The sequence below is a fragment of the Lissotriton helveticus genome, chromosome 7 (genome assembly GCF_964261635.1).
Source record: "Lissotriton helveticus chromosome 7, aLisHel1.1, whole genome shotgun sequence".
Lineage (NCBI taxonomy): Eukaryota > Metazoa > Chordata > Amphibia > Caudata > Salamandridae > Lissotriton > Lissotriton helveticus.
The window spans coordinates 740,418,953-740,438,817 of record NC_136068.1 but is presented as its reverse complement, the minus strand read 5'-3'; the positions used below and the strand labels follow the sequence as shown (position 1 = coordinate 740,438,817).

The window sequence follows — 19,865 nt, the reverse complement described above, 5'->3', positions numbered from 1 at the left end:
ATTCCTTTTACAATGTTTCTTTACCACGTGAATGGATATCGAGCTGCCGTGTAGTGATTGTACGCTGACGTCTTCTGAGTAACACGTTTTGATTTCCTGTTAGTATTGACAGCGACTGTCCCAATCCGCGAATGGCATTGACTGTATTCTGTCTAATCGTATGCTCAGATCCTTCTTCCCTATCATAAAATGGAACCTATTCTATCCTGATACTGATTGAACGCGCTTCTGGGCTATTTCGAATTTATTGCTTTATTGTGGCTTTAGACCGGGAGATGCGGAATTGTGATATTTTGCTATGTGATGGTTTTGATCTATCCCGGCCGGCCTGAAGGGTTGTAGGCCCACATCTGTATTGTCTGAAGCGATATGTCTGAGGTTTCCAAATAAAAATTATATAAAATAAAATTATCTGTGCTGGTCCATGGCCGAAAGTACACCTGGAGTGAGTATGGCTCTTTTGAGGATTCAGTATTTCGTCCATTAAATTTTTATGCATTCTTTTCCAGCCAACTAGCTATTTCCTTTAAGCAAATGTGTAACCCTTCTACAAAGGTATGGCTATTTTTAATCCATAGACTGGATTAGCAGTGTATCGTCTGCATGGTTTAAAAAATAGAGCTTGCAAGATCTAATGAGGGTCAGAAGTGGTCATGGGTATATATTGAAGATAGTACGGCTTAATGCTGATCCCTGAGATACCCCTTGTTCTGTTCTTTTGAACTCTAAGCGGAAAGGAGGGAAGAGAGTTCGCTTGGGTTCTGTCTGACAGATGGTATTAATTCAATAAAAAAAACTATATGTGAATCTATTAAAAAAAACAGTGTTTGTGAAGTTACATAACCTGCAACCACACTTATTTTGTGCTTGTGTCTTTTATAGATTAACATGCCATACACCCTTCTTCCCTGGAGCCTTGTCTGCCTATTCCTTACACTCCGGTGCTTAGAAATATGGTGTACGGGGCATCTGAGGGAAATGGAATTGAACACACATTAATCTCATTAACAGAAACATGAAAATTAATTATTACTTGAATGTGTTGAGAAATAGACATTGTTTTTTTAAATGAAATCATTATATTGTAGAATGTGTATGACAATTACTATTTCTATGTGGGCATTGAATGTTGTTTAATGCTATTTCTAATGCTGCTTGTGGCTCGAAGCCTGACCATGGGTAATGTTTCAAGCATGTAAATCTATGAAGAATACTCGAACTGTAGTTACAGGTAATTTTTTTTTCTTGTATTTCTTTTTGCAACTGAGATAGACTCAAATTGACATGTACCAGAGAATATCAGCAGCAAATGTGTATTTTATTTTTATTCTCAGTGGCATTCCTCTTCAACTGGATTGGGTTTTTCCTCTCCTTCTGCCTCACCACCTCAGCTGCTGGACGATATGGGGCAATATCTGGATTTGGCCTCTCACTCATCAAGTGGATTCTGATTGTTCGAGTAAGTTGCTCAAATAAAGTTTCCCTATTTGGGGACATTGGCCTTGTGCTCATCAAGTGTGATAAAGTGAGTCCGCATTCACCCAGTAAAGGCTGATATTGGTTGTAAGAGGTATTTGCATCTATCAGAGTGAACAAGCCTCACTCCATATTATCAGGGGCTCTACTTCCAGTCCAGAAATTCAGTCAACACAATCCAAGACTACAATACCCAGGAGAGGCATCAATTTGCCATTTGAAAAACCAGTGCTAGAAATAGGGCTCTAATGACATTGAGTGAGGTACCCACCTCAGCATCCATCCACTGCCTGAGTCTTTCTCGAGATTGTTAGCTACTCCTTGAGCAGTTGAGGTACACACACGTGCTCCATGGAAAAATGCTCCCTTGCCAGAAGCAAATCACAGGTTATAAAACTCTTTTAAAAAATGATTACGACTGAGTTCTATTACCTCTTTTAATCCAGGTCTGATCAGCTCAGCTCGTCATGAGCCACTGTTCTCGTGTGCTCATGACGAGCTCAGCTCGTCATGACCGTTGGAACGCTCGCACACGGGGATAATGCCCCTGCTGTGCTGAGCGTTCTACGGAAGCGGGTGTGGCCGTGACGAGCTCAGCTCGTCATAAGCACACGAGAACCGTGGCTCATGACGAGCTGAGCTCGTCATGAGCACCGGGGCGCTGTGCGCGCCCCCCAGCTCAGCGGGGGAATTGGGCCAGCAGCGAAAGGGTTAAAGTCCTTGTATTGATATATTTGACAAAAAAGCAAACGGACCTTTGACTACTGAAGGGATTGAAGCTCCTTCTGAGTCCTGTATGGGCCTCAAAATTGTTCATGCTTTGGTCTGATTTCTTTAAGACTTTATTGTTGGTTATACAATTATTTGCATTACTTGTGTGCAGAAACAGTTGTAGTTAAAAAGTCTTTGCCTCTTAAAAAAAAAAAAAGCTTCCTTTCACAGTTTTAAGACAATCATTCTTCACTAAAACACTGACATCTAAATAAAATTAAAGGAAAGAGAGTCGCAGCAATTAACATTCAACAGATAAAGCAAGAAACAACCTAGACAGCACAGAGTAGTCATGAAAAAATAATTCTAGAATTGATACATTCTGCCAACCATTCCTATTGTTTCATTCTTGTTAGGTTTTCCATTTTCATTGGAAGTCATTTCAGCACCTCCCCATTAATAAACAGTTGTTGCGTTTAACTAAGATGTACAGTGCCATGAAGCTCACATCTTAAAGGAAAGTATTGACAAGCAAGATAAAGGTACAGTTGTAAAAAATAAATGCAGGTCTACAATTTGATTACAGAGCAGCCTTTGAATCTACTGTTCATAAAATGGTAGCAGCTCTCGTCTAATTGCAATTCAGTGCTAGATGACTTGAACCCTGATGGGTATAAAATTTTATCAGGTCAGCAAAGACAAAATAGAGGTGGTGCAGTGGTTGTAAATTTCCATCGGGCATGTAAAGATAATGTGGTAGGTTTCCATGGGACATACACTAAGTTCATTTGAAACTATACGTAATCAAGTAGCTGATATTTAAGCATTAACTGACTTGTTAACCCCTTCGACGCTCATGACGAGCTGGGCTCGTCATGAGGTAGCCTCCTCGCACGCTCATGACGAGCCCAGCTCGTCATGTAAAGTGCGAATCCGCAAAATCCAGCGTACGGGGGGAAATCATGCCGCACGCATGCGGTTAAGAAGGCCTTAAAAACGGCTAGTTTTTGCAACCTGTCTCACTTGCCTCCAGACAGTGTTTGGCACTCTCTAAATATTGTATCCACAGATTGATGCAGTGCTCCCGATCTTTGACCAATATCTTCTCAGATATTTGATTTTGGAACAGACTTCTTTAATTCATGTGCATCTTTCCTCCATTATATAACACAGGTTAAACAAAAAGGAGCCATGTTTGCCAATCTTGCCCATATAAACATTCCTTTGACTGATTTACACCTGGTCATTGATTTTCCTATATAACCCGTTTAATGGAGCGGTGTATTTCATTGTCTATGACCTTTCAAATGAGCTAAACTGCCATTGAAACCTTACCATGTACAAATCCAAAATGTATATTACTTTCACTGTTGTGGATGTTAAAATATTACAGCCTTTTCTGTCTTGCTTTTTAGTTTTCCACCTACTTCCCTGGATATTTTGATGGCCAGTACTGGCTCTGGTGGGTTTTCCTTGTGTTAGGTAAGTACTTTTAAATTAAAACAATTTATATATTTAAATGAAAATGCATAGAAACACATTTTACAATAATGAATTGTGTTCAGGATCTGTGCTTCGCTTCCAGGCTCACAGGCTTCTGTTATGTAAACTGCTGTATGAGCAGAACCTTTTGCTAAAACCACCATTCGATGGGTTCAGCCATTATTAGGACTTAATTTAACCCTGCTTGGAGTTGAGGTTTCAACCTCAAAGGTAACAATCTAGGAAGAGACAGGAGATTTATCAACTAGAAATGTAATTAACACACCTCCAATTAAAGAGAAGAAGAAAATGATATGTGTACAGGAACCGCTAGAGTAACAAGAAAGCTGCTCACAGAAAGGTGGACTTAACCCAGATCTTTTGACTTGGGGTGAATGTTTTGATTTGTTCTGCATTCCGTCCATCAATTATGTGTCTTTTCCTTTCTCGCCCTAAGTGCGCCGGGTATGCCGAGACATGGGTCCCGGGCTAACTGTGCCACTGGAATCAAGCTATCCTGGCTGAAGAGGGGTGAAACCCCGAAACCGGTCCTAGGATGCTTGTTTCCGGTCGAAGGAGGACCTGGCTTGGCAGTTTGGGCTGGACTGTTCCTATGAGGCACAGGGTCAAGACTGATTTGCATATGGCCAGGTGGATTTAACCCAGATCTTTTGACTGGGGTGAATATTTTTATTTGTTCTGCATTCCGTCCATCAATTGTGTGTCTTTTGATCACTCAAAGTGAAGCTAGCCAGTGGCAGAGGAGAAGGGGGATAACCTTTCGCCCCATACTGTGTGCTGTGGTTGTGTGGAAGCAAAAAGTGATAAGTAGAGTGTGCTGTCTGAAAGCCCTTACATGTAAGCATGTTATTTATATAATTTTTCCAACATCAATCGTTCTTTACTAATACAAGAAAACATGAACTAAATACATTTGAAACAAAAGCTGATAAATGAGAAGCTCAGCTTCGATTTTAGGAGGGTATTCTGCCATAGACTAACTTTTGCTGTAGTTGAAATAGAGTTGTACAAAAATGAAATCCCAGTACCTAACTAAATAATATCACCTTTGTGAAAGAGTACACTATTTCTGTGCAATGAAAGCGTTACTTATGAAATGTACTAAGTTTCCATTTACCACATGCTGAATGATGCGTGTGTTTTTTCCCCAACCTTGCTACTTATCTCTTACTTATTGCACTTGCAGTAAGGCATTAACCTTTTCCATTAGCCACTACATATCTGACATTTGTGCGACAATCAGAAATGCAACCCTGGGCAAATCTAACATAAATATACACTGTAGTATTCAAAAACAAATATTCATCGGATTCCTAATCTTACAGTGTCCATAATAAGCGTAGCAGCATGGAATTTCAGTACACCTCATATATATATTTAAATTAGCAGCATTGATTATTAAGACAATCGCGATCCTCCCATCACAGTGTACAAATACGTCCGAAAGCAGAAGCCTAGGTTTTTCAATACTTAAAGGGTGTTAAGCCTGCATAAAATCACCAAAACACATCCCCAAAAACTATCATATCTCTCGAGCTTTATCCCATCCCTTCCATCCAAGTAGGGATCGCGGCCTAGATCCTACGACCCAAACTTATTTTTCTAGCCCCTTTGAGATCATACAAAGAAACATCCATGTTCTAGATTACCAGCAGCCTGGATTTCTACTCTGCAAAGGTAGCGGTATCCGGCTTAACTATTGAGATGTAATGCATAACCGGGCAATTGACATAGCCAAAAAAATAAAATACACCCCCCCTCATCTCCAATTCATTGTTACATGTATCATCATTAATCCCCAAGATGATCACCACTGGGATTATTTGAAGTCGTGTACTTAAAACTACTTCCAAAAACCTCTGAATCTCCTGTAAAAAAAATATAGAGTTTAGGCCATAGGAAGAACATATGAAGACTATCAGCCTATTGCGCCCCACACTTATTACATTTCCCTCTGTGACTAGCTCCCCATTTTGCAACTTTTGCAGGTGTATAGTATAAGTTAAAAGCGGTCATAAAATGTTGGCTTTTCAAACTAAAAGTTCGAAAAACCTTGTTCCCGACCTCTAATGATTTGTAAATGTAAGGCCCCAACATCCATAATGTTGTCTCCCATTTGTGATTTTGGTCCTTCAGATCATCCAGTATTTCCTGTAGCAATAAATAATAGCTTTTCATTTTATAGCTTCCAACAGAAGAATCTGAGATGCCACATTTGAACCCCTCATAGTTTTGAGGAGAGAGTCCAGAAGCTTAGGTATTTAAATAAATCTCCCCTGTCCAGGCCAAATTGTTCTTACAATTCAGCAAAGGAGCAGAGTTGTCCATTTATATACAAATTCCCCAAGGATGTTGCACCCCTTTGTACCCATCTAGATGTTGCTTGATCTTGAAACACTACTGGTAGGATTGCTGAAGCCGTCATGGGAGTGTATATTGTTATTTTGAGGATATCGCCCACCCGCTTAACCTGTAGCCAAACCTTGTATGCTGACTTTAGGACCTTCAATCTAGTATTTTTATAATAACTAGGTTTAATATTCTTCGCTAGAAAATCTTTTGCTTCATGCCCCAAAATCAGTTCATAAATGGAAGGGATCTCTGCAGGATTCGTTCCTCCCTGGTTATCAGTGAGTAAAATACCTAATCTTGTACCATACAAGCCCAGTCATAATAAATAAAACTGAGAAATGATAATCTCCTGCGTCCTGGGCAAAATCATGTGTTTTGCTGCCCTTCTAGGATCCCGATATCCCTATAAAAAACTGAAACAGATTTTCTCGTAGTCTAGATAGCCATACTTTAAGGATTTCTAAGGGTACCGTCCTGAAAATATATATCTTGGTTAAGATGGCTATTTTCGATATGTTATTTCTGCCAAACCAAGTGAGATGTGGATGAACTATTCCTGATTAACAATCACAGGTTTAATTAAAGAACTGTTGTCTATTTTTCCCAAAAAGGGATCTATATAAAGAGCAAATAAAAGTGGGAAACATGGACACCCCTGTCTAGTGCCCCTTCAAATGGTAATGCATTCAGAGTCCAATCACATAATCCGAATCACAGCCTCGGGTGTTTTATACAGAGCCCTAATAGCTTGGATACATTTATCCCCAAAGCCATTCCTCTGTAGATCCAACTACAAGTACTGCCAAGATACACAGTCAAACACCTTCTAGGCATCTAATAAGGCCAAGATCAAGTGGTGACCCTGAGGCTTGAGTGGTATCAAATTACGTGACAACCCTCTGAACATGATCAACTGTACTTCTTCCTGGTATGAATCCATGTTGATGTGGTGAAACTAAGGGAGCAATGAGTCTATTGGCTAGCACCTTTGCATACGTTTTGCCATTGGTCTATATGATCCTGGAAGAACAGCAAGTCTCCCCCCGACCCCCCCCCCCATTTGTTTCCCAATAATCCTGTTAAGTCTCCATGACATTGGAATTAACACAGTTTGGCCCTGCCCGACAGTCAGTATATATTGTTAATTTCTTTAACCAATTCGACGCTCATGACGAGCTCAGCTCGTCATGAGGTACGCCTGTCGTACGCTCATGACGAGCTGAGCTCGTCATGAACCGCGGGTTTTTTCAAAATTCAGAGCACAGCGGGAAAACGCTTAGCGCGGATGGTGTTAAGAAAGAGTCCATAAAATTACACTGGAATATTATCAGAACCCGGCACCTTACCAGCTGCGAGAGAGCACTTTGCTTCTAACAGATCTTCCTGTGTAGATAGCTTCTTCCTTGTTAACCATAGCCATGTCCAATTCCCCCAAAAACTCCCTACACTCATCCTCCAAAGGGTCTGACACTTTCATATATAGCTGCTCAAAGAATTCCTTAAAATTCTGAAACCATCCAGTGGGACTCAAACACCTATCTTGTCTGATCTTTTATAGCCAGAATATGATTAGCAACTTCCCTCTGTCGAATTCGTTTGGCCAGTAGCTGTCCTGTGTTTTCATTGAATTCATAACATTAAGACCTATATTGTTGAAATTTGGTGGCCAGTTCCTTTGATTAGGAGTACCGAAAGACCAGCGAGCCAAACCTAGCCTCATCCTCCACCCGTTTGTGAAGAAGCCAAGATTCAGGATCGTGGGCTGGACATTCTGGAGGACACAATCCCAGTTTTCCCTGTAGAGACACATCATTATGTTTGAGGGGCTACCTGTAATTTAACTTGCGAGATATAGCCTAAATGTACCAGTTTTGGTAGAAGAGACACCACTTTGATATCAGGATGTAGAGCTTTAGGCCACTGCAACCCCTCAGTGTAAGGACCAGTTACTTTATGCCAGACAAGTAACTTGGTGTGTGCCCTGGAGTTAACAAAGAACCTGCCTGTCTTGTGGTCATGAGATATTTTCCCTGGTGAACTGTAGATGTGCACATTTCCTCTATAGGAGGATAAAGGGTTTTGGACCTGTCAAACAAGGATTCCCTCAACTCAGCCACTCGTCGACCCAGTGCTGTTTACCTTGATCTTTTTCAATGGTGTCTAGTAATTTGCGCTACTAATATGATAAAGTGAGAATCCTATCCCAGTGTCTTCAGCATTAGTGATGAAGTGCAAGTCTACTATGTTAAAGGTATTTTCAGTGTTGAAAGAAAAAATAGAGATCCTTTGCCTCTTACTAATGTCTGTTTTGTTGATACCTTACTTAATGTTATCACAGATTCTACGGATCTTGATGTATCATCTTTATGGGGGAACCTTTAATTGGGAAAACTAGATGTGTGGCTAAAATTGCAATTTTTGTGTGTCATAATTGAGTAGTTTTAGTGGGCAGCAGGGTGCTTTCCGTATGCAGTATTTACTTAAGTAAGAGTGGCACAAACCCAGTACACTTTCAGTTAAAATTGCATCAGATACCTGGCAACAAGTGGGGGGATAGCAGTCATCTAATATAGATATGAAATGTATCTAATTCTTACAAGTGCAGTGTGATCAATTAGAACACACGCAAAGGTTTCTAGGTCAAGACCATATCATCTGCAGTGAAGATTCTCATAGAGAGGGTGCACCAATTTGCTCATGACTCTGAGGGTTTTTAAATGACAATCTAAAACACGTAAAGGATCCTTGAGTTTCGCAGTCAAGCCCAAGGTTCCAGTAGATCTGCGTGCCAAGGACTTCATATGTTGCACAGCATTGGCTGCAAAACACGTGGTGATGATGAAGATGAACAGCTTTAGATCTAATTTAACAATAATCAAGTTACTTTGGTTTTAAAAACCTACATACTTGTTTTAACTGTGGGAAATACTTTGTTTACTTGACTTAAATCAAATCACATCTTAAAGATTGAAACAATAAGACTTCAAGTAAGGAAGGTTTTGTCATAATTTCTTTATAGCTTTAAAAACAAGGACCTGTATCGTATGTTATGGGGATCCTCTTAGTCTGAAGTACCAAGCTGGCTTTCTCTATTCCGATCTGTAGATCTTGCTTCCTGGCAACATTCCACAGAATGCACATTGTATTTAAGGGATTACTGTGACTGCCTGTTACGCTTGGAGCGGGTAGTGACGCAGCAGTTAAGGGCAACAACCGGGCTTGGGTTAATTGTGGCTTTATTGAAGCTAATAAACGGTCAGTACAACTCTTTCTGACTAGTGGGGGCCTCCTTGGTGATCTGCTTCGACTTGGTCCCCGATGGCGGGCCTTCTCCTTCTTGTGGAACACTTCCGGACTTCTTTGGGATGGCTCTTCCTCTTCGGAGTCCGTCGCGGCTGGGCTCGGGGCTCCCCAAGAAGGGAAACAGAAAACAAGGGCTTTGTGAGACTTCCGTTCAATCAAGTATTTACAGGGGAAGGGAGTGAGGGGGTTTCACCGGTGCTCGACTCTACAACAGTGCACTAATGTGAGAGAAGGGTAAAGTGCACAGGGAAAGGGTACCGGGTATCAGGCTTCCCGTGATTTTGTACCTAGTGTACCTCTACCGCCTACCCAGCCCCGCAACCGGTCACGCACCTGTGTGAGCCACGCACCTCCCCTGGGTGAGTGGCTGGGCGGCTCGTGGGAACGGTGGCCTCCTGGCGTTCCTCCGTCCTTAGCAGACGCCGACTCTGCTTCTTTCAGGTGACTCTTCTCCTCGTCTCCCCCGGCCTCTGATGGTCCTCGCCGCTCTCCGTCTCCCTCTGTATTATGATCCAGCGCTCTCACCAAAATATTGCACAAATGACGCTATTTACTACCACAAAACTTACACTACAACACTAGGCCCATAACAACAATAGAGCGCTTGAATCATGAGGCGATAAGATCTAAATATAGTTGTTTAAACCATCTGCAATAATTAAGACCAGCTTGTCATTTTAGAAAGTTTATTTTAACACATCTAGAAAAACTTAGGTTTTGGTATTTTATTAAACAAGCATTAGAAAATGTCATAAAGAAAGATTTATTCAGTATTAATAAAAAGAGCATAAATCAAGAATTATTATTCATTAGCAGGAATAAGTAAAATTAAGCATTTCCAAAATCCTAACTATATCTCTGTCTCTACCCTCATCACCTAGTAATAAAGTAATTAATAAAAATTTCTTTCCTCACGTGTAAAGTCCATCAGCATAACATTGTCCTCCAGATTTCTCGAGCGTAAGCCAACTATGTGTTCTCTGAACCTATTCTCATACCCTAATTTTAGCTGAGCTAACTATTTTTCACATTCCAGCAGACGAATTCTAGTTCTCCATTGGCTGAGCCACCTCGTACCACAGTAAACTGTGACACCTCCTTCTTACATGCCCGGGCAAATTCACTAGTCCATTGTTCATTTAGAAGTCTTGGCAGCTTCTCCTTAGGCTGCTACATTTTGTAGCGACAGCTTCCTTTTAACCTTGAGCTAGTCAGCTCTGAACTCCCGTGGCACGTTAGCAAACGTTAGCAAATTTCTCCAAAAAGTCATCTTTTTAGCAGTTCAATCCAAAACCTTTCAAAATAAAAGCTCAGAGGCCTTTTCCATCCTTCTCAGAATTATTTTCACTTGAGCCATTTTCATCATTAGGCCTCTTTCAGAAAGCGTCAATTTTCTGCGCCACTGTCCCTGCGCCACTTTTAAAAGGGTACTATTTTTCTGCAGTCATCTCTAAGCTTCACTTGTAAAACTATTATATAAACAAACACAAAGAAAAATTAATGAAAGAAATACAGTTTGTTCTGTTGCCTCCCATCATTGCTAATAATTAACCCATTAGTCTAAATTACCTAGCAGTAAAGCACAAATAAAGCAGCATTTTATATCTACCAGTCTTCATAATCCATAAAGCCTTATGTGCACCTAGAATAGTAGAAATGACATCACATAGACAAGGGAAGCAAAATAAGCACATGCCATTATTTTAAAAACAGCTGCTATTAGTTATGACATGACAATAGACAAGATTAATGTATTATTTTCCACATACATAAGAATGCAACATAATGCACATTTATGAGCACACGTTAGTTTCCCGCGTGTTCTGTGAAAATGCAACTTTAAACTAGGTTGAATTATTATACACACAGCACAAGTTGTTAGCATTATTAATTTATTTATGGAAGTGTGACTTCACGGGTTTAAACAGAATTCTGATTTCTATCCCGCTCCATCAACTCCCTCATCTGGTGATTAACAAATCACCACACCACCACCCAATATTTTAGCAAAGATTTTATCTAAGATGAACACGATTCAATTTCACCTGTGTTAGTATTTCTAAAGACTTATCTCATCAGTTTATCTACAATTCTCATATTGAGTTTTAAGAAACCCCTCTAGTTCTATTTCATTCTCTTGTGTAACATGCAACTAAGCTTCAATAAAAGTGTTGTAAAAACTATAACTAATAAAATGTCAGTATCTTGTTTGTCATATTAACCTTAAACTTCTCCTTGTTAATTTCTAAAAGAACAATAACCTAAATTAACCAAAGCAGAATTATATTTTCATTAAGCTTGCAAAGAAAAATAAAACAAAAATTTTGAAAATTTTACCTAAATTTTCTAAAAATTTCTAACACCCCCCCTTTTTCAATTTTTGTTTTTTTTTTTTTGTTTTTTAAACCTTCTAACAGTTTTTCTTCGACCTAATGTCACAAATTAATTTTTCAGCTAACAGAATTTCTTCGACCTTGTGTCATCTAACACATTTTCTTCAGCCTTATGCCAAAAACGGAAAACCTAACAATTTAACAGGTATGTACTTCAATCATTGTCACTTTTGTTTTCAATCTCTTTTTGACTGTGACTATTTACTTCCATTACAAGTATCACTTCTGTTTTCTTTCTTGCCTCATTTTTCTTTTCAGAATCTTTTTGACTTGATATCTCATCAATCTGTTCTTTTGATCTGTTTACCAATTTGAATTTTAGGCCTTTAATTTCTTCTGGCCAGTCATCACTTTTTCTTGGTATTTTCTTCTTTTGCTTGGTCACTTTACATTCTGTTCTCCAAGCTCCTTTTCTGAATTTTCTTATTTGAGAATCTTCATCATTCTCATCAGTTTCAGTGTCAGAAATTTTCATTCTGGACTCAGGTACTTCTTTACTCAGCAGCTTCACTCCGTTAGGAACGTCATCTTTGTAGCTGGTACTTGGCAATTCATTTTCTTCTTCAATTACCTTCAACTTCCCAGTTTCAGAATTCCTGTTCCTGCTTTCAGAGCTACTTTCCTGCTTTTCAATACTCTCCTGGTCTTGAATCACAATCTGATCACATTCTTCTTCTGCTTCTTTTTCTGGCAGATTTCCATCATTTTCTGAGTCTTCAATCACAACTTTCAAGTCTTCTTCAATCAAGGCTTGTTTTCTATTTATGTTCTCCAGATGTCGACCAACTTGTCGATCTTCAAGATCTGGATTCTCTTCAGGCTCTTCTTCAGAATCTGAATCAGCAGTTGTGACACTATCCTCATCAGGATTTTCAGGTGTAGATACACGAAAAGTATGGCCAGTGTCAATCCACCTCTTCAGTCTTTTGCACTTCTCTGCATTTGTTGTGACAAGACTGACTGACCTCCTTTTCTGCCACCTTGGCACTAGAGAATTTCTTTTTAGACGAACCTTTTTCCTTATTCTTTTACCTGGTAACAAATCAAGTGCTTGCTCTTTTTCTCTTGTTTGCACTTCAGTTTCATCTTCATCAAACACAGTAATCACTTCATCTGATAAATTCCTGCAGTTCTCCAATTTGATGCTATCATTGGTAGGCATCATTCTTTTCTCTGGTATGAATGTCTGTCTCATGACCTTGTCCATCATAATCTCACGTAGACTTAAATCTGTCTTTTTATCAGTAGTGTTTCTCAGAAACATCAAAACAAGTGGAAGGATATCTGTCCACTTTGTACCTGCAGCTAGGCACATTTTTGCATCTCTGTCTTTTATAGTAACATCCTCATGCTCCTCAACATCTGAAATTTCTATTCTATCTGTACAATGGAGCAATCTGTTTTCAATATGTTTTCTGTTATCTGATAACTTTGCAACAGTAATTGTATCATCATGTCGCATCTGAAATGTTTCAACCCATTTTGAAATCAAACAGAAAATCACAAAAATGTAACACAGTTTTTCATGCAGTGACATCTCACAGAAATCCATTTGTAATCCAGTGATTGAATCACTCTCCTGTAATTCTGTTCCCATTCCCACAACTATTCTCTTAATTGTGTTCACTTGCTGATAAGTCAGACACCTCCTGGTAAAGAAATTCTGCAATTTTATAGTACATTCTGTCCATGTCAGTAATCATGCTATTTGGTAAAACTACTCTACCATCTTTGTGTGACAAAATCTCATCCTCATCTCGCTGTCTAAAATCTGTTCTCAACCATGTGTTTTTCTCCTCATGAGTTGCATCATCTTGAAAGTCTTTGACTACCTGCCATGTTTCAACTACAGATGTTAGTATTAGTGAACTCAAAGCATGTTCATCATTCATTTTGTATGCTGCACATATCACGACAGCAAACCTTTCTGCCAATTGAATATCATCAATCAACCCTTTAATTAAATTTGCATTTCTGAAAAGTGAACCTACAGAAGTCAATGTTTCAATCTGTTGATCAATTGCGTCCTTTACTTTGATGTCTTCACTTAAAAGAACATCAATTTTATTCCAACATTTTGGAAGTGCATTTAATCTTTTTGGACTGTTTTCCTGTTCTTTATTTAATCCTGTATCTGTATTCTCTGTCTGTTTATTAACAAAAATTTTGCAATGGCAATGAAGCCATCTCAATCTGTTGAGTCATTACCTGTCGCTGTATTTGTAACTGTTCATTCAGCTCATTTATCTCAATCTCCTTTTTAATTGACCAGAATTTTGACTCATCAGGCTGTATCAATTTAATCAGGTCAATGTCAGACTTCTCACTTACCAGAACTGAAGTCATCTCTGTTCCTTGCTGAGTTGTAATCCCTACTAATTCAATCTCGAGTACAATAGAATAAACTTTTTCAATTAATGGGACCTTTAAAACTGCGGAATTAATTTCATCTTTTCCCAGCACAGGGACTATCTCTGTTTCCATAATTTTCATGGACTCCTTTAAATCATTTGATGAATTTACATGATCAGGAATATTAATTCCAGATGTACCAAGCATTTCATCATGCTTTTCAATTGCATTAATTTTAGTAAAATTCTGAACTGGCACTTTATCAATCTGATCTGACACTTTTGGCGTTACATTAACCTGTTCTGGGGATCTTCTTGAATTTCTGTTCTGATCCATATTTACAACATTATTTTTACACTGATCAACATTTTCTACTCTGACACCTTTATTATTTATTTTCGCTAATTTGGGAATCTTTAATTTACACTCACATTTGGCAACAACCTTTTTCATTTTCTTGTATAAGGAAGACATTTTCTTTAATTAATTTGGTAAATGTACTCTCTAAATTTGCCTTGCAGCGTTTGCTAATTAATTAATTAATTAATTTAACACTATCAGGTATAGAAAACCTTATAACTTGGTCAATTTAATATATCTCCTAATTTACCTGTTTCACTAATTATATTTAACCTGTAAAGAAAAAATTTAATTTGCAAAAACAGTAGCAATGTAATATATTTATTTATAACAATAATACCAACATATAATCACATGTGTTTTAAATGTACTTATTTTTCACTTACACACCTTCTGCAACATATACCTGTGGAAAAAGAAAACCTAATCTGTTTTGCTTTAATTTACATAAAATGTTTTGCTTGTAAATAACCTTTAGACTCCTTTTATTAATTTAAATGCTTTATTGACAACGTATATCCCCCTATTCTTGTCTTTAAAATGGTGTTGGTATTTGCTATACTGTGACTAATGACCCCAATTTGTAGACTAAATTTCAAATAAAGCTTCAGGTACTAGCGCTAATAAATGCCCAGTCAATCACAGCCACTTCTGCTGTAGTCTCCCCTCGAGCTCTCACACTCCAATCAGCCCCTCCTCTGCAAACAAGCCCACAACACAGCGCACAACTAGCTGTCTCTAAACGCATTAACTATGATAAGCAAAGCAATAGCGGGGAATAAAATTTAAACAGGGACAAATGTAAACAATTTAGCAGGCAGCAACGCGCATTCAGCCAATCCCTGCACAGATTCCGTGACTCGCATTAGCCAATTACAGCACAGAGCTAAAACATTCAGCCAATCACAACGTTTCACATTAACCAATCACAGCGCTTCTTCTGCTGTGACGTGTCTTACTGTTGCTGCAGTCACACTCAGCCCTTTTGCAAAATACTATTTTAACTCAGCACGCAATACTTGCTAGACAACACACAGTGCAATTGTAGTGACAAAAAAGGAAATCAAAACAGGGACTAATTTAAATACTTCGGCAAATAACTTAATAAGTGGTGTTGATGACTAGCTCTCCATGTTCAGCCTCTTCTTTGCATAATTGAGCTGAGCTTACAATAAAGTGCACTATGTTCATCAGTCACTATCATACTTTATCTGTAACACACATTGTTTATAGCAAAGAAAGAAATTTAATTGGGGACATTTAAATTTGTGAAGAACACAGTAGCGCTTCAATCAATCACAGCGCGACTTTGCTGTGACCTCACGAACACCTTAGCCAATCGGAGCGCAGTTTCCGCGATACTCGGTATTTTCTACCAGGCTGTAGTTGAAATATACACTGCTGTTAATGCAGTCTCTCTCCTTCTCTAGCGCTCGAGGATACTAAAGCGGGCATTTAATTTTATATACGAGTGTGTTCAGTGGTGACGCGCGCACCAGCTAACTCGAGCGCCACCACCCTAAACAAAGAAACGTCATTTATGAATCAAAATGCAGCTCTTGCTCTGACGCTGCGATACTTCAGCCACTTAGGTCACAGCCCTGTTATAATATTACGGCCTTTTAACCAATGGGAACGCGGCCCTGCTATGACGCTGCGCGTCAATATCCAATGGGTGCGCGGTTTTGCCCTGACACGACGGAACCTCATCCAATGAGAGCGCGGCGGCTGACGCAAGCAGCCGCTGCAGCTGGCAGCTCTCCCCTTTGCCTCTCGCTCGGTGTTTTAATCAATTACAATGCAGCCTCACTGTTATTCGTCACGTTTTGAACAATCACTTTCAATGTATTTTATTTATACAAAATTTTTATATAATGTGTGCTCACTCGTTCGCATTAGGTATTACATGTTTCTCCCTTATAACATTTACTCGTTGAAGGGAAAGATGCTAAAACGGTATTTTATGTCTATTTTCAAGACACCTACACACTCACAGAGCCTCGCCCAATCAGAGCGGGGCTCACGGAGCCTCGCCCTATCAGACCGCGGCTCTGCCAATGACGCGACGGCCTCTGGACCAAAGGGAGCGCGGCGGCTGTGACGTAGGCAGCCGCTGCAGATGGCAGCTCTCCCTCAGCGCTTCTCACACGATAAACAGCCCCTCCCTCACAAAAATGAATTTTAACAGAGCGCACTATGCTCTTCTTTTAAATGATAGCGATTGGGAGGAAGTAATTTAAATAAAACGGGCATTTAATTTAAAGACGCTTGTTAAGACCAAAATTCTCGTTAGAAGACACTCCAGTCACTTCAATTAATCGGAGTGATATTTCATTGTGACACTTTGGGTGCTAGACAGCTGTTTTTATTCTTAGTACAGCGCGCTTATCACACGCATCAGTTTTTAATTTAGCAGCATTATTAAAACAAAGGGAACAAAAGTGGAGGCTTAGCTAGTTATTCCATAACAACGCCTCAACCAATCAGGGGGCAGCTTTTCATTATCAATGCTGACGCTCTAGCCAATCCGAGCGCGGCAATTCTGACGTAAGCAGCTGCTGCAGCTGCAGGCTCTCTCCCCACACGTTCTCACTCCTAAAACAGCCCCTCCCTTACAATTTTCGATCGGGGCACTTTTCAATGATTTTAAATAGCGTGCAGTGCTTTTAAGTTTATTTAAACAACGCACAATACTTTTAGAAAGTCTTAGAATGGTACAGACTTTAACTAAACTTTCCTAAGTACCTTAGAATTACTTTTGGTACATTTTAGTGAATACATAAAACGAAACTCATCTGTCTGCTTCTCTAATTAGGATAGTTTACATACATTCAAGTATCCACACTTCGGAATAGTCGGCGCTATTCACACTAAGGATAATTTCCATTTGCCAGTAGAGCAACTCTTACCCTACCCTTCTAACACGTAAGAATATGAACTCATTTTCCTCTGAACGCACCGCGAAGTGACAGTATCTAAGAGTTCCACTTGAACATACCTTACAAAACAATCACGCACTTTCACACTGAAAATTCCCTAACTTCAGTCACACATGAAATCCGTACAGGACTCTCACCTGTTTATAGAAATCATGCACCGTTAGCAAAATAACACCGTTATCCGTACAGGACTCTCACCTGTTTATAGATATAAAACATGTACCCGTACAGGACTCTCACCTGTTTATAGATAATCATGCACCGACATTACCCTGCCCTTCACTCAAGCTTGAATATAACTAATACTCTTATCACAGTGAGTTTTATGGAAGGCGCTTTGTCCCTATTCTCATGCTGCTCTAATTTCTTAGAAAACCCTCACTATACAAGATTCACACCTAACCCTAAAACTGTGTTGCACGGCGACAACACTGTATTGCACGGCGACAATACTTCTGGTACACGGCGATACCAACAGTGATACTCGGCGATATCACAGAAACAGATCAGATATTCTGCATGACTACCTTCTCATCACACAGTTTTTGTACCGGTACACACATAGCACAAAATAAACAAACTCAACATGTGTTAAAACTTAATCCTATGAATTTACCAACATATATGTATCATGCATGTAACATGTATGTCAAAAACAACATATATAAACCGTCCGATGGCTACCAGAAATTGATCCAGCGCTCTCACCAAAATATTGCACAAATGACGCTATTTACTACCACAAAACTTACACTACAACACTAGGCCCATAACAACAATAGAGCGCTTGAATCATGAGGCGATAAGATCTAAATATAGTTGTTTAAACCATCTGCAATAATTAAGACCAGCTTGTCATTTTAGAAAGTTTATTTTAACACATCTAGAAAAACTTAGGTTTTGGTATTTTATTAAACAAGCATTAGAAAATGTCATAAAGAAAGATTTATTCAGTATTAATAAAAAGAGCATAAATCAAGAATTATTATTCATTAGCAGGAATAAGTAAAATTAAGCATTTCCAAAATCCTAACTATATCTCTGTCTCTACCCTCATCACCTAGTAATAAAGTAATTAATAAAAATTTCTTTCCTCACGTGTAAAGTCCATCAGCATAACATCGTCCTCCAGATTTCTCGAGCGTAAGCCAACTATGTGTTCTCTGAACCTATTCTTATACCCTAATTTTAGCTGAGCTAACTATTTTTCACATTCCAACAGACGAATTCTAGTTCTCCATTGGCTGAGCCACCTCGTACCACAGTAAACTGTGACACCTCCTTCTTACATGCCCGGGCAAATTCACTAGTCCATTGTTCATTTAGAAGTCTTGGCAGCTTCTCCTTAGGCTGCTACATTTTGTAGCGACAGCTTCCTTTTAACCTTGAGCTAGTCAGCTCTGAACTCCCGTGGCACGTTAGCAAACGTTAGCAAATTTCTCCAAAAAGTCATCTTTTTAGCAGTTCAATCCAAAACCTTTCAAAATAAAAGCTCAGAGGCCTTTTCCATCCTTCTCAGAATTATTTTCACTTGAGCCATTTTCATCATTAGGCCTCTTTCAGAAAGCGTCAATTTTCTGCGCCACTGTCCCTGCGCCACTTTTAAAAGGGTACTATTTTTCTGCAGTCATCTCTAAGCTTCACTTGTAAAACTATTATATAAACAAACACAAAGAAAAATTAATGAAAGAAATACAGTTTGTTCTGTTGCCTCCCATCATTGCTAATAATTAACCCATTAGTCTAAATTACCTAGCAGTAAAGCACAAATAAAGCAGCATTTTATATCTACCAGTCTTCATAATCCATAAAGCCTTATGTGCACCTAGAATAGTAGAAATGACATCACATAGACAAGGGAAGCAAAATAAGCACATGCCATTATTTTAAAAACAGCTGCTATTAGTTATGACATGACAATAGACAAGATTAATGTATTATTTTCCACATACATAAGAATGCAACATAATGCACATTTATGAGCACACATGTTAGTTTCCCGCGTGTTCTGTGAAAATGCAACTTTAAACTAGGTTGAATTATTATACACACAGCACAAGTTGTTAGCATTATTAATTTATTTATGGAAGTGTGACTTCACGGGTTTAAACAGAATTCTGTTTTCTATCCCGCTCCATCAATTACACGATCCTCCCTCCGATGTTCTTCTTCTCCCGATCTCCTCTCCTCCGGACTCAGTCTTCGCCTCCTGTAACTCCGCACGCCAAACACTCCTCTCCTCTGACCTCCGGGTGAACAAGCACACCTGTGTCTCCGTGGTTTCTCCTTTTGACGGGAATGCGTAGTTGGCCGGCTCCTCCCACTCGGCGTCTTTCCACGAATTAAAGGGCAGGTCCTCTTCCGCCGGATCAGCAACACTCGACTCAAGGTCCTGTGGTGAGGGAAGAGAAAGAGGGGGGGGTGGTAAAAGTACATTGTCGTTCTCCGCCACGGATTTCAGACCGTCCCGAGGGAT

General features: G+C 39.3%; 1 protein-coding gene across 1 annotated transcript in view; it reads left to right on the top strand.

Annotated features, from left to right (window-relative positions):
* NDFIP1 (Nedd4 family interacting protein 1) overlaps window positions 1-19,865 on the top strand; it is a 217,433-nt gene that overhangs the window by 147,382 nt on the left and 50,186 nt on the right. Inside the window, exons 5-6 of the mRNA XM_078653068.1 lie at window positions 1,335-1,459; window positions 3,603-3,669. Coding sequence (XP_078509194.1) covers window positions 1,335-1,459; window positions 3,603-3,669 — 192 coding nt within the window. The remainder of the gene's footprint in view (window positions 1-1,334; window positions 1,460-3,602; window positions 3,670-19,865) is intronic.